Below are 15,983 nucleotides of genomic sequence, written 5' to 3'. Positions count from 1 at the left end.
GCCCCGCCTTTGGTTATTTGGTTCATTGGTATTAGAAGAGGATCTCAGGGAGGAGGATTAATAAGACACATACATCTCATTCCACGCCGATCACTTATCACCTTCGTTCGACGGACTGGGATACCTGGAGAACCTCGCATCTGTTGATTGAATTACGTTCGATCACACGGTGAGTCGTTCCATCGGCCTGTATTATCGCTCGTATGGCTACTGTTTTGTCCAGTTTTGTTGACATTTGGAATGACAAGCCCTGGGATGGATTGCGGGTAAGTATTCATGTGCTCAGTTCTGATTTAGGGTAATCAATATAGAAATTGAAGAACATTGAACAACACGTGGGAAACAATAGTCACTTTTTATAATAAAACAGCATGTTGTCAACACGCCTTGGTGTCTTATCCATGATCATTAATTTCATTCATCTGACTTGTTTGCACTGAAGTATGCGTTTATATTAGGATGAAATTTAATGTAACGATCTATCACTATGTTGAGACTTAAAGAAAGAGTTCCTTCCGTTCCACCAACCCCAACCCCAACCCTAAGCCTAACCCTAACATAAATTTTGGACTTTTAGTCATTTTCTGAGTTCTCTAGTAATTGTTGTGTTAAGTTTTGTTAATAATTTTAGTATATTTATAAATATTATTTGAGATGGGGGAACGGGAGGAACTCTTACCAGACTTACTAACATAAGTTAGAAGTCTAAGGCTCGCCTATTAACTTATGTTAGTCAAAATATAATATTAGTGTTAATATGCGTATATGTTCGCAAAGATCACATTTACATCACAGTTGTGCATTAATGGTATTTTGTGAATAAATAATAGATAAATGTATCGAAATGAGAAAAAACATCTTCATGTTGTTGTCCTTGGTGACTGGTTCATGGTTTGATGCAGTGTAGATCTATGTAACTCACGAATCTGTTTTATTTTTAGTGTGTAGAGTGAAGCATATAACAAACTCCGTTTTTGAAAGATTTTCAAATTAGCATTTCAATCTACTACTATAAAAGATCTTGTGTCAGTGGGTATATTCTCATCAGATTTAGTCGATGTTAAAATTCCCGGCTCGGGCACCTGGGGCGTTCACCTGCCGTCGATACAGGATATAGGTGAAATATGACGTCACTTTGTCACGTGAGTCCACGCGGGATCGAGGCACATGCGCAGCCGCCGCCATTGTTCTTGGATCAGTGGAAGGGGATATTAGTGTCATTTTTCTGGACATTTTTTCGTTGGAAAGGACCTATTTTAAACCAAAAAGTGTGCCGATTGCTTCTTTAACAACATTTTGTGTGATCAGACTGTGAAAAGACATTTGTTATCCCTTCAAGGACTCAAAATCTTAGTGTGATGTCTGCAAGTGTAGATCAGGTATGGAGTTCCCGTCCATGCGATCGGCCATCTTACACCGAGTGCTAAGAATGTCGGTCGCGATTGTTCGATAGTGGTAGTTTTCTGTCGCAATATGGTTTGTATGGTGTTTGAATAAACTAATGACATGTTTTTGTTTATTTTCATATCCACCGATTCCCATATAGAGGACAAAAGGACAGCCAAATCAAGGTATATATTAGTTACTATCCCGAGTCGTAATCAAAGGGGCAGAATTTAGGCGACGTGACACGCCATCTCTTCCGATTATATATAGGCCACGTTTGATAACACCGGGGTCCATTTTCTCCATATGGAAGACTTTACTGTTAGTTTGTATCAATGATATGTGGGCCCAGTAAAGCTATTGCTTTGGTACAGATATGATTTATATAAGGAGTCTCATTCGATTTGAACTGGACTATGCGGAAGGTTTTACAGAAACCACTTTACCGCCATTATTTAGTGTTGGGCGAGGCATGTTCTCTTTTGCAGGTCTCCGATATTAACTGTGACGCAATTCTGTACAGAGAGAAGTGTTGTTTGTGATAACCAAATTAATTTTGATTCTATTTGGAATGAGTTGATACCAGTCAGTTTGAAGGTCGAGTTGAATAAATAACTACACAAATGCAGTACTTCCTGGATTGAAAGACATGTTCCACAAGTTATTTGCTGTATTAAATTTGTTGAGGAATTGTGTATCATTTTTGTCTTAAAACCTAAGACATAATTTAGGAGATATGATAGTTTTGCTGGTTGTAATGCTACTGTCATGCTTGGTCAGCATTCCTTATGTAACACCCCCATGTATACATCAAAGATGGCCTTATGCCATGGGAATACAGAATAATCATTACTGTATATAGGAAGTCTAATTTGGAATCTCATTTGTTTTATGTGTCATGTATATACTGAATGAAGGTTTAATGTGAAAAATGTTTAAAAGTGTAAACATTGCGACCACAGATCCGAATTTACTTCATTTCAAAGTGATGTCCTAAACAAAATTGTTCATGCCATAATCAGCTCATGATATCATGAAATTTAATTTCAATAGTATTCATATGTACAGAGTATAGTTAAGCCTAGGACTGTTTTCCTTGACATTAGATGTTCATTTCCCCCACACTATGTATTTCTCATGATGTTTGCTGCACCTGCACACAGAAAACCATTTCATAATGATAGTGCTACAATCTACTTGTTTATTTCAAGTGTCCAATGGTCCCAATAAAGATTCCGTCGTGAAAGACGAAGAGTTCGACCAATACCTTCAACCACCCCACCAGGTACGTTCGGGTGATAAGCGAATAAATTTCACTCATTTCATTTGTGATCAATGATTCTAAGTTAAAAACATATTCCTGATCATTTAAATTTTAAAATTGGTTACTTTATGTATATGGCAGCACCAAAGTACCTGATGTCTGAGGCACCATCCTTTCAAGCTCTTTCATTTACACAGATGACAATTCCAGTGCTGTTCTGAAATATGGAAATATAGTGACAAAAACTAGAATCAATGTTACAAATAAATACTGCAAAATTATTACCTCGTAAAGTGTTTTTCTCTTTATTGTAAATGTGCGGTACAGTTTTTGCTCGGTCTGCTGTAGCCGTCTTTTTAAACAATGATTTCCTGTCAAGGTTTTTTAGCTGCACCATGTACAAGTTACAACCACTTTGAAATAGTTCAGTGACTTTATATGTTTGAGAGTTTTGAGCACTTTTCATATATTAAAATAGCATTGTCTTCTGTATAAAGAGGTCTGAACACCTGTTGAATTTCAATGTTTGGTTTCAGCAGGCTGGCTACAGTACCGCACCAATGTCAAGCCCTGGAGTTTCCGACCCCTTCCTGCCCAGTTACTACACTCCGTCGATGTCGTTTCCGTACATGGACCAAGGACTTGGTGCTGGACCCTGGTCAAATGGCGGGGACCCACCTATGTTTTCAATGACCAGTTATGACTACAATGGAATTTTCAATAGTTTTGGTTACCCACCATTTGGGTGGGACTACTCACCGGACTATTGGGGAAATGCAGGCCAGGGACAGAAAAATAACCGACAATACACTGAGGAATATTACCGGCCTGATCAAATGATGCCAGCTGAGGCTTATACTGGTATGAATGGTGAACTTGATCGTGATGGCGTTAATAGTGTGGAACAGGGATTGAAAGGAATGAACTTGGGAGATGGAAAGAAAATGGAGAGTGTTGGAAATGATATGGGGGGTTGAACAGAATGGTAATGTGGGTGGACCTCAGGGGCCTCCCATGGTGACTGGGGGTGGGTCCCAAGCTCCAAAGAAAGCATCTTGGGCTGCCATTGCAAGTCAGCCAGCACGTCCTCAGCCTCAGATGAAACCAAGGACAATTCCAAGAGCGCGCCTGTGAACCCCAACAAGCATAACATGGACATTGGCACTTGGGACAATCGAGGAAACTCTGGTAACCGCCAACAGCAGCAGCCAAGACAGGGATTTAGTGCTCCTCGACGACAAATGACACCGTACAATTCTGGGAACTCAACTTCTAACAACCAAAACAACTCTGGTGGCAATGCAGGAGGCAGTTCGTCAACCTCTGCATCTGCATCTGCTTCGGCAAGTGCTGCTGCTGCAGTATCGCACCCTGTGTTGGACAGGCTGAAATCGGTCAATCAGTATAATCCCAAAGAGTATAATTTGAACCCCAAAGGAGCCCGCTTCTTTGTTATCAAGAGCTATTCGGAGGATGATATTCACCGATCGATTAAGTACAGCATCTGGTGTAGTACAGAACATGGAAACAAACGACTAGATGCTGCCATCCGTGAGCGAGAAGGAAAGGGGCCTGTCTATCTTCTGTATAGCGTGAACGGTAGTGGCCATTTCTGTGGATTGGCTCAAATGATGTCGCCTGTGGATTATTTGAAAAATTGTGGCGTATGGGCTCAGGATAAGTGGAAGGGTTCCTTTGAAGTGAAGTGGATCTATGTCAAGGATGTCCCAAACAGCCAGCTGCGACACATACGCCTGGAGAACAATGAGAATAAACCCGTGACAAACTCTCGGGACACTCAGGAGGTTCCACCAGAGAAAGGCAAACAAGTGTTGAAAATCTTCCACAATTATAAGCACACAACGTCGATCTTTGATGACTTTATTCACTATGAGAAGCGCCAAGAAGAAGATGTTAAGAAGGTATGTATTGGGGAATGATGGGTTTGGAACAGGTAAGTATAAAGCACAGATGACAAAAATAAAACAAGTCAAAACATCTTCAGTTGCCCTAGAAACAAAGACAAATCCTACACTGTTTACTAAAATGATCAAAACAAAATAACAAAACTCTTAATTACTAGTTTGGGATCAAATTTGGGACCTTCAGTTAGTGATCAATACATTTCACAATGAACAGTCTTTCTGTAATTTATTAAGTCGGTGAAAACCTTGCTGACCGACATCTAAAATGTAAAATATCTCTGGAAAGATCAATGTTGAAGGGGAACATAGGGGGATAACTGATTCTTCTTTTGAGTCATTACTTGTAATTTGGTGTGTGACTACCAAACACTGATTGTTTTGGTTTTAGTTCGGGGAAGTCATGTATGACTTTGACATGATTTTAGCTCAATTACAATAAATGGTTAAGTTTCATTTTAGGCTGATTATGTTGAAAGTTTATACAGTTAACCATAAGATAAATGTTTGCCTCATCTTACCTTTACAGTTTTTTTTAGAGTGTTGTATGCTAAACAGTATAAACAATCACAGCTCTTATGTAGAGACGGTCAAACTTTTATCTGCAAGTACTAAACATGTAAGAAGGTTTTTTTTCTGAATGCATGTAAAGACGCATGCACTCCGCAAATCCAACATACATTGGTAATCTAGCTTTGATTGGACATTTTTCAAATCGGTATTGAATTGGGTTCAAACAAGCTGTTGTAGATAATAGGTCTTGGGTATTTCTCAATTCAGCAGGAATATAGAAACATGTTTGTTTGGAGAATGCATTACAAGTGCTGATGAATGGTATGACAGATTTTTCCTTCGTTTGGGATTCGTTTCCCAATCAAGTCGATCACTGGATGTCTTGTCCAGTCTCGATTATTTAATCTACTCGGGTGTATCACGTCTTGAATATGAGGACACTTCCATTGAAGGTCACTTCAGGTAAAGCTCTTGAATGGTTGGGTTGCATTTTTTAAGTTTTTCAGTATTCTGAAACAGTAAGGCTTTGTTTCTTGACCAGCTTGATTTAGAAATTTGACTTGCAGAAAGTAAGAATTAGGCCAAACCAAAAAATTGTGGTGGTTCTGATTACACGTCTTTAAAATTTAGGGTCGGTAGGTAGGAATTCTTCCTTTTTTTTCACATTTGTTTTTAGAAGTAAAGTACGAACAAATAACACATTTATCAATGTGTAATTGTTTATTCAATCAAGCTTGCGGCCATCACGTTGACTTTCTCTATCAGAATGACCAATGTCTGTTGGTGCCAGGAAAAAACAATGGTATCTGAAAGCTTATTTTAATCATACCTCTTTAAAAAACATGGGTCGGCACCAAAATTCAAGGGTAGGTCGGGTAATCGGAACCACAACATTTATTTGTTTTAGGCCTTGCACAGATGATGAAGGATGAAAATTAGCCTTTTTTTAGTTAGATGTCATGGTGCTCAGAAATGACAGGTTGTTTAAAGTATCAACAGTATGTTTATCTACTTTTGAAAGTGGCTACTAAATAGATGAATGTCTAGATAGATGCCATAGAAAGTTCACCTGATTCACATGGTCCTCAGATGTTCAAGTAGAAAAAATCCTATCAGATTAAAAGAATTGATTTCAGTATGATTTATAGTTATTTCTGTCCACCCACAATTCATTATTTTGCATCGTTGAAACAGACAAATGTATATTTGGAGTAGTGTTGCTGAGCAACATCACAGGTTTTCAGAGACTCATTGTTGACACGTCAAGTTATTTCTGGATGCAAGAAAAAATATGTAAATGTCGCACCTACTTGGAACAATGAAGTTGCTTGAAAACTAAGTATTTACAATACAGATATTGTAGTTTCTTATTTATATCCCCTGCAACCCATTTTGTGGGGGTATTATTTTGGACTCCATCCATCCGTGCAAATTCGTCATTTCCGGAGCAGAACATGAAAATGGTTCATTGTTTCTTCATCAAACCTGGCACATAGATAGGTCTGGTGGTGAACTGACACCTTTTGGTAGTTTTGGATTTCTAAATAAAATATTTTTTTGCATTTCCATGGCAACAAGTTTGACTTTGAAATTGGTTGTAGTGCTCCTTTCCGTAACAGAACTTCAATACCTCTCTCCTTCCACCTCGTTGGTATTCAAGAACCTAATGAAAAAAATCAACAGTACCACTCTATTTCCAGTATCAACATTACTGAGGTACATCAATTTTTGAAGCACTCGGACAGTATGTTGTTGATAAAAGCATGCTACTATATGAATAGATTACATATATATGTTTTCGTTAGATCAATGTTAAGAACAATGTAACATTTGACATAGTCATAACTAGTTGACATTCATGAAGAGTATTTTACCATTGTGGGAGAGATTATATATCTGATTTGTAGATGACACAAATAACTTTCCATATTTCAATATGCACAGTTGTCACTCAGATGCTGGATATCTCAGGTTTGGAAATTAGTGTTGGGAATTGGTTAAAACCTCATAATTGATGATTGCTTCATTGCAACCGATCAATCATCGAAAATAATTGGTTAGCGTAATTTATGATTTTTTCCTGGTTATTTTGGTTAATGAAAAACAAATATGTGAAAAAACATGTAGTTCTTTGGGGTTTGTTTTGGGCAAATTACACATCTTGAAAGGATTACTAGTATGTTAGGAACATAAAATTCCTGGACATGTAGTTCTTTGTTTGGGAGGGGGGGAAATTACACATCTTGAAAGGATTACTAGTATGTTAGGAACATAAAATTCCTGGAGTGTTCAAGATAAATTCATCATGACTTAAAACAAGCTTGTAGTGGTTATGAAATGTAACTTACAAAACCAACCTTGTGAAAAATATTGTTAATGCAAAAAGTGTTCCAGAATTGTTCATGTTCGATTATGAGAAAACATGATCGATTGCTTGGTCGATTATTCACTGCGACCAATCTTCGATTATTTCAATTAATTGGACCACCACTAGTGGAAATAACTTTCAAATTGCTAGTGTATTCTGGTACAGTGGCACATGTAAAATCACTTGCCCTGATAATGTTTCGACTATACCGGCCGATTTTCCCATTGATTTTTTAAATAAACCACATAATTAACATTGGAAAGTCAACTGGACACCGGTACATCATGATATACAAATTTGCTTGCCCGACAGAAATAAACACTGGACTGGGACGTCAGGCAATGTCTTATTTCCACCCCTGTATCTATGGACATGGGTGTCAATTTCAAATTTCCAAGGATTAAAATGTTTGTCACCATAACCAATTGTGTTAATTGTTCCAAAATTGCATGACCGTTTTTCGTCTCACTAAAAGCTGACACGCTGTAATGCCTATCAAAGTGACATTTAAGCCCTTCCCAACTGATTAAGAATCCTGGATTGCTAACATAAGCAGACAGCCCAAAACATCTTTCTGAAATTAGATCAATAATAGAATTTTGACCAGGCCGGACAGGCTAACTGTAAATTTACCGGACTAACAAATTATTTGCAAACTGGCTTTAGCCAAATTGTTTACACTACACTGTTTCTGAAATTCTCCCATGACTACTCATCCGTATGTATTCTTATGGTTTGTGTTCAATGTTTTGAAGCCCATTTCTTGTGTCCCCCTGCCGTAATCTTGCAGGAATATTGCTAAAAGTGGCATAAAACTAAACTCACTCACTCGTTCAAGGTTTGTGTTGTTATTATGTGCATTGATACAGATGGCTGCATGGTTCAATCCCTTGATTTTAAACTGTCAACATTGTTGACAAGGCTTAGACTTTATCATGGCTTTACTGGGAACTTAGATGCAATAATTATTGTTAGTACAGATTCTGCCTGAAGCTCATGTATGTTGGATACATGAATTTCATACATGTACTACATGTTATCCGAATCAAGATGGCTATCCTCGACCCAACTTTCATGTGCAGTTCAAATCTTGCGTTTTGATATCAAAATGTACAATGGATACATGTTCAGTAAAATTTCTTTTTGCATTGCCAGTGCGGATCAATATCAAAGCACAATGACAAGTGAATGTACAATACTTTTACTGAGTTTGTTCAGATGTCAAACCTGCCAAGATTCCACTTAGTTTGAGAGTTAACCTGCTTCCATACCAAGACAAAAAATCAATAGATGTTACGATATAATCAAAAGGAGGTAAACAGGTGCTTTCACTGGTCTCTGTTTCACTTACATAGTGTTTCAAAGCATCTTCTTATAGGAGTCAGGTTACTTTGACATGACAAACGTTTTGACAGCAACCGCACATACATACACCATTGTTAGGGCAATATGGATAGACGTTATATCATGAGTACCATTCAGGAATTGACCACCTGGAGTCTACAGGAATTTAAAAATCCTGTTGATATGCCCTGTTAATTGTTTTTTTTTGTGCGAAAGAAAAACGGCAAAGGGCTTGGTTTATTTACAAAATATGACCTTAAGTTTGTACATTGTCCACACTATCCACTAGAACCACACTCCAAAATGCTGTCAGCGCACATCTTAACTTACGTAAAGAAGTATTGTGAGCAGGTAGCAACTGGCATAATGGAAAAATCTTAGGGTCACCATCACAACTCTCATCCATTCTTCTCACAAGACAGAAATTGACCAATTGCTAAAGACTCCATATAATTCTCAGAGTATGTGAATATGAACCAGCCAGAGTCCACATTTACTTTAGCTCACAAATGGAGGTTTTGGCATATTGCATTTTGTTTATTTGGTCTTACATGTTTTGGGGTTGGCTTATGAAACCTTGCAACAGAAATACAACCTAGGAATTAGGAAGGGGGGAAAATGACATGACCTAATATATTTGGTGGGACTGAATGGGTAGTGAAACAATTTAAGCATCAGTAAGCTAAGGCTTTCTTATGTACACAGTCGGTCTTGAGGCTGTTGTATGGGTGTGCTTCTTGAAGTAGACCTTAATATGGCAAATACAGTAGTATTTACTGTTTATGGATTTACCAGCCTTGGGTAATATGGTATTCATCTTTGGTGCCTTGTATACACTGATGCACATGAAACAACATGAGTGGGAACAGCTGGATGAGCAGTGTTACCACAAATAGTCTCCAGGGGATGTACACCTTGACACTGGTCTTGTGTAACTGACTCAGCAAAGCAGGCAGCAGGTGCTCGGTATGACACTCCCTATAGCATAGTGTTTGTATTACATGATCAATATGTATGTGAACTTCATGAATGGCTGCCTAGATTATGAGTCATGCTGGGTCTGGAGAGTCATATTTGAGATAACTATGCTAGGTATCTATAAAATCTTAACAATAGTCCATAAGAAAGTGGGTTTTGGTGCTGAGTGAAGTGAATTCTTTGTTAAACTTGATAGTTATCCCCCCGCCGCGCGTTTAGCACGAAGTGGGGGATACAGTATTAGGCTCCGTCCGTCATGAAGTGGAATATCTTAAGAACTGTTCTCTAGATTTTTTTCATATTTGGTACCTAGGTTCATCACACTATAAGAAAGGTCCAAGTCAGGTTTGGTAACCTTGACCTTCATTTCAAGGTCACAAGGGGACTTTAACGTTTTACCTGCATGTTAAGCTATCTCAAGAACCGTTCACTGGATTTTCTTCATATTGAATACCAAGCTTTATTTAGGGAAGGTGCAGGGCCCAGTCGATTTTGGTGACCTTCACATAATTTTCAAGGTCATAGCGACACTTTGAAGATTTCAGCATATTAACCTACATGTTATGCTTGTCAGCGAGATACCTCAAGAACCATTCACTGGAGTTTCTTCATATTTGACACCAAGCTTCATCCAGGGAAGGTGCAGGGCCCAGTCGATTTTGGTGACCTTCACTTAATTTTCAAGGTCACTGAGACACTTTGAAGATTTCAGCATGTTAAATTGCTTGTTAAGATAGTCAGCAAGATATTGGAAAAAATATTCAGTGGATTTTCTTCATATTAGACACCAAGTTTCATCTAGGGAAGGCCCAGGGCCCAGTCAATTTTGGTGACCTTCACATAATTTTTAGGGTCAGGACACTATTAAGATTTCAGAATGTTAACCTGAATTGTCAGCAAGATAGTTTAAGAACGGTTCACTGGATTTTCTTCATAGACTTTCAAGACCTCCCTTGAATGTTTTTCAATAAGCAATTTCTTTAGTACTAGTTTTGCATATTTCATACACTATGACATTCATGTCAAGGTCAAAGTCAGTCTTGAAAATATGTGTGTGTTTGAACAACTAAAGAGCAAGATAATGTTTTTGTTGACATTTAACTTCATCTTAAACTTTCATTACTTTATAAGTTTGATTTGATAATTTGCGGAGGGGGATTATGTCACCTTAGTGACAATGCTTGTTATCCCCCGCAACAGGTTTTGCGGGGGTATTAAAATGGACTCCGTGCGTCCGTCCGTCCGTGCACATGTCTTTTCTGGAGCAGACCTCTAAAACCGTTCAGTATTTCTTCACCAAACTTGGCACATACATGGATCTGGTGGTGTACTGGTGCCTTTTGGTAGTTTTGGAATTCTGAATTAAATATTTTTGGCGTTTCCATGGCAACAAGTTCGACTTTGACTGAAATTAGTGGTAGTGCTCTTTTCCAGAGCAGAATTCTAAAACCGTTCAATATGTCTTCACCAAACTTGGCACATAGATAGATCTGGTGGTGTATTGGTGCCTTTTGGTAGTTTTGGAATTCTGAATAAAACATTTTTGGGGTTTTCATGGCAACAAGTTTGACTTAGTCTGAAATTGGTGGTTGTGCTGCTTTCTGGAGCAGAACTTTAAAAACCGTTCAATACTCTCCTTCCACCTTTCTATATACACACCTAAATATTTGACATAATCATAACTCGTAGACATAATCATGAAGCGTATTTTGCCATTGCGGGGGATATTGATGACTTTGTCTTCTTGTTTTTACTGTTTTACTGTTGTGTACTCAGGAAAACAAGTAAATTCTTATTGTCCATTTGTATTTATTTATGTGTGATCTATCCTTGAATCAAGTGTTCATTGATGTTTGCCACTATTGTGTCTATTTAATAGTTGATAGTGACATGGCTTTTGACCCCTTGTAAACACTTATTTAGTCCCATTGATCCTTGAAATGTTTTCTGTCAAATAGATAAAATGTTATAAACTCTGATTTTGCTATTGTTTTCTTATTGCCTCTGGACGCGTGACAAAGCAATAAACACCCTATTTGTTAAAACCCTTCACAACATAAACACATGCTGTATCCAGGTATTTCAGAGGGAAGCACCCCAATACACAATCTGTTGGTACTGGTACTTTGACTTTAATCAGGGAACTGATATCTGTGCACAATTTTGACAAACATGCACATCAACTTGACATGCTCCTGTATTTTTAATGAGGGTTTAAATTGGACTTGACACATTGAATGGGGAAAGGAAAATCTGAAATTTGATTTTGTTTTATTTCTTTAATTTGCTGGAACAGGATTAAAACACAAAGATAGAACTGTTTATAGTAGCTACCAGGAAATGTTTTTTTATAGTAATAATAGATTTCTATCAAAAAGGAACTTGCAATATGAACACATCCTCATTATTGTTTTATCAACCAGACTCGTGACCCATCCTTCTTCTGGTTTCCAAAAAGGGTGGGTGGTGGGGACTGATATCTTGATCAGTGTGTAACTTTACTGTCCATGTGTAGAGCAGGACTCTATACTGAACAGTGGAACTTGTCTTGTTGCCACTTGCTATTCTGAACTATCTCTCTCTCTCTCTTTCTTTCTTTCTCTCTCTTGATTTTACTTTACTGAAAATTCAGATTGCATCTGTTTCTGGAGAAGAATGCAATTTATTTCTAAATCAAATTTACCTACATCAAACAAGCTGTATTGATCCGTGGGGAGGTGAACTGGTGCTTTTTAGAGATTTGTAATTGTTATTGTGTATTTATATAATATGTATTTGTGTTGATGGTAACAAGCTGAACTTTAGTGAAAATGAGAGATGTGCTGGTTTATGGAACAAAACATTGAATATATCAAGTTGAAGGTTGACATACTGATAGTTGAGTGGTGAATTGATGCCTTTTTAGGATTTGGTATCCAATGGCAATGAACTAAAAGTGATGTATAAGTTGCCTAAGTTCTTGAGGTAAACCATATCTTTACAGGGATTTACTTTGTGTCCTGTATTTGGGGGTACCTGGTACTCGTACTCTTAATTTTCAGGGTCCCAGACTGCAAAATTGGGTCCCCACACTCTCAAATATTATTATAAATACTTTGTTGTAATATGGTTGCAATTCAGTAACTGTTATGGTATTGTGTATCATTATCATCACATTGTTACAGTAATTAAATTGCAATGATACCATATCCGGCTTGTAGCAGACTCTGTGATAACTTTTTGCTACTTGATCGTAATTTTTACAAAAAGCAGGGTTTTACATGCTGCATGATTCCTGTGTATTTGACTCAACAATTTGGTAAACGACTCAAAATATTATACGAGTCAAGCTTGACGCAAGTTTTATGGGTGGCCCTCACAATTCAGTTCAATGAAATCGATTTGATAAGCAAAAAATGATATTGTTCGATGATAGTTTGACTTTTACAGAGCTGTCAGATAATTCCAGAGAACTCGGAGGAGACAGTAATCCTGGCTGTTTGAATTGAACAATGTAGTTTCATTTTGTGGTGTGACACAGACAGTTATATAGTGAGAATGATTAACACAAGGAAATATTAAAATTTTCATGACTCCCAAATATTGAAAATGACTCCCAAAATAATTATTGTGAGTCACCATGACTCCCAGTTTTAAAGTCTGTGTAAAACCCTGAAAAAGTAGTTGGACTTTTTCTGCGTGACGCGCTGATAAATTTCATTGCGTCCATTGTCAATTTTTATGTGTATAGGACACGGGAATTCGCGTCCTGTAAATCCTTGTTATTATTTGGGCCTGTGTTATGTTTGTGGACAGTTTTTAAGACAAGACAAACAAGTCTTAAGTTTTGTAATATTTTTGCAGAACTTAATTGCTTTCAGTGTTTTGTTGAATAATATGTTAGATCTATGGTTGTTTGGGGACTTTGTTCCCATGTGTGTCTTGACAGATGATACATTGGCCCTGTTGTACATTACATGAGCTGCTTGACACTTATACTTGTCTTTCTCTTTACAGTAAATGGCGGCGTGCTGTGTTGTTCTTGGCAAACTATGTAAAGGTTTGTTTTGTTTGTAACTATTTCTATAATGTTTAACATGTCAATGCATGCTTGTATAAACCGTAATTTTGAAATGTTAATTTTAACCATTCAATTTTATATTGAATTGTTTCAAGTACTGTCAGTTGCATTTGTAGCTTTTTGTTGAAAGATAAAGTTTATCACATTGGGTCAATTGTTCTTAGTCTTTCATGACTTCATCAACACAACAAGATTCTTTTTAAATGCTGTGGTTGCAAATATTTTCTTTCTTTTTCAGGATGTAAAAGTAACTCCCAATGAGGATTTTAATGCCAAGCAACGAGAACTGATGATTTTGCCATTGTGACACAATTTATCTATTTCTGGTTATGGAATGGACATTTTTCAAGGATTTAGACAACCTAGTAAGACATCGTCTTAGAAGACATAAAATTCACCTAATACTTTACGAATCAATTTTATTGTGGATGTGTACCACAAATAATCCATGATGGAAACTGACGTCAACAGACCAATGTAGCTTGTTGTACTGATGCCTAGATGGGTAATCTTCCTTGGTAAAGGGAGGCAACCTGTCTAAGACTTGTCTTCAGATGCTCTCTACCTGATCGAAGGTTTTAACACTCAGCTGCCACTCTGGGTCAAGACTCAAAGCCTCATGGTTTTACATTAGGCTACACAAGTGGACAAGATTGTGCCGTGATAATTCTTTTAAATGTGAAAAACTTGAAAACTCATGAAAGACTTCAAATCGTGATAAAAACACTTTTCCAGTGATACAAACTCAGAACTTCAGTGAAAAACTAAGTTGTTTTTAAAACATTCGTGTACTGATTGCAGCAAAACAAGTTTGGAGCAGATGATTTTGTGGCCAATATGGCATCGTGTCTCTTCAATCATGGAGCAAGCGAGCGCCATTGTTGTTGCTACAGGACTTGCAGCTTGTGCCCGTGGGATTGGTAGCATTTTGTTTCAGTTATCCCAATAAAGTGTATACTAAGCATGTGTATGTAGAGCTTCGTTGATTCTTTACACAGATTATTTCCTCTCATTTAGTGCTCTGTTTAGGTTGCTCATCGTTTTGTCAGGCACTGAAATTGCAAGTATACTTTCGAGAAAGATGAAATGAAATATTGTCTGAATGAGATTGATGTTTCAAGCCAAATTTATTGCTCACGATACACTAGAGACTGTTGTATACATATTATTACAGTGAATATGAGTATTTTATGTATTCTTGTGTCCTATAACATTTTGCCTACAGGAAATTATATTATCTTGCTTTTTAAATTTTTGTAAACGTCTGGATGGGTTTTGATATATTTACACAAGAGAAGTTTGAAGCGAATACGCAGATTAAGGAGCATTCCATGTGATTTTGAATATGAAAGTGCGTTTGAGAAATGAAAACTATGCATTTTCATAATTACATGGACGTGAAATATTTCACAAAGCATCCATTCAATATCTCTGCCAGGACAATGTTGTGAACTTTGTGTATACAATAACTTTTTGCATCTTGGAACCTGAGATTTGGTGTAATTGAATACACTTGGCTTCCCCAAATTTCAACAGATGGACAAATAGGTGATGCTAATCTGGAGCACAACAGGTAATGCTTGCTCTGATTCGAGATGTCATTTCTCTTTTGTTACTGGAAGTGATCATGAATCTGAGGAAACAATTTTCTAAATGAGAGGAAATAATCATTCAATCGTATCATTGTTTTCAAATTCACCTAATCTGAAGGAGTAGGATTTTATTTGATTTTGCTGATCTAGTAGTAGTGCTGACGGTCCTCATCAAGTTATGATTTTTCCTTCATTCGTATCCAGGCTCAAAGGTTTCCATATTACAACTATACAATGTTTGAATGTTTATCATAGTTGTCAAAAAGATATGTAATGGAATAAAATGTTGACAAGATAAAGTGTGCATATGAGATTATCAATTATTTCAAGCTAGGACAAATAAAATGTTAAGTTTGCTGAAAGAATGTTACCTTATTCAACTCAGATTGAATTTGTGTATTGTAATAGTTTTCCCATCATTTAAAACTGGACTTTGTTCATTGTTATTATATATTTTTTATGCATTGTGTCTTCTGGCTTTCAGAGATCCTCGATAAATTCACAACACACATTGTTTATATTTTAACATATGGCCCTAAAATTTCAGTTTGAAAAT

The 15,983-nt window shown here is 37.1% G+C and overlaps 1 protein-coding gene across 1 annotated transcript; it reads left to right on the top strand.

The window, feature by feature from the left end:
* Window positions 1-1,152: 1,152 nt before the first annotated feature.
* Window positions 1,153-15,731, top strand: LOC124269990 (YTH domain-containing family protein 1-like). The gene is given in 8 exon segments (XM_046705000.1): window positions 1,153-1,379; window positions 1,547-1,571; window positions 2,598-2,671; window positions 3,187-3,624; window positions 3,626-3,772; window positions 3,775-4,572; window positions 13,772-13,814; window positions 14,074-15,731. Coding segments are annotated over 7 exon segments (1,506 nt in total). The 5' UTR covers window positions 1,153-1,358; the 3' UTR covers window positions 13,775-13,814; window positions 14,074-15,731.
* The last annotated feature ends 252 nt before the right edge of the window (window positions 15,732-15,983 follow it).

Source organism: Haliotis rubra, unplaced genomic scaffold, assembly GCF_003918875.1.
Source record: "Haliotis rubra isolate DU_JTF1 unplaced genomic scaffold, ASM391887v1 Scf149, whole genome shotgun sequence".
In the NCBI taxonomy this organism is placed as follows: Eukaryota; Metazoa; Mollusca; class Gastropoda; order Lepetellida; family Haliotidae; genus Haliotis; species Haliotis rubra.
Note: the sequence above shows the minus strand (reverse complement) of the source record. Positions and strands in the feature narration are given on the sequence as shown.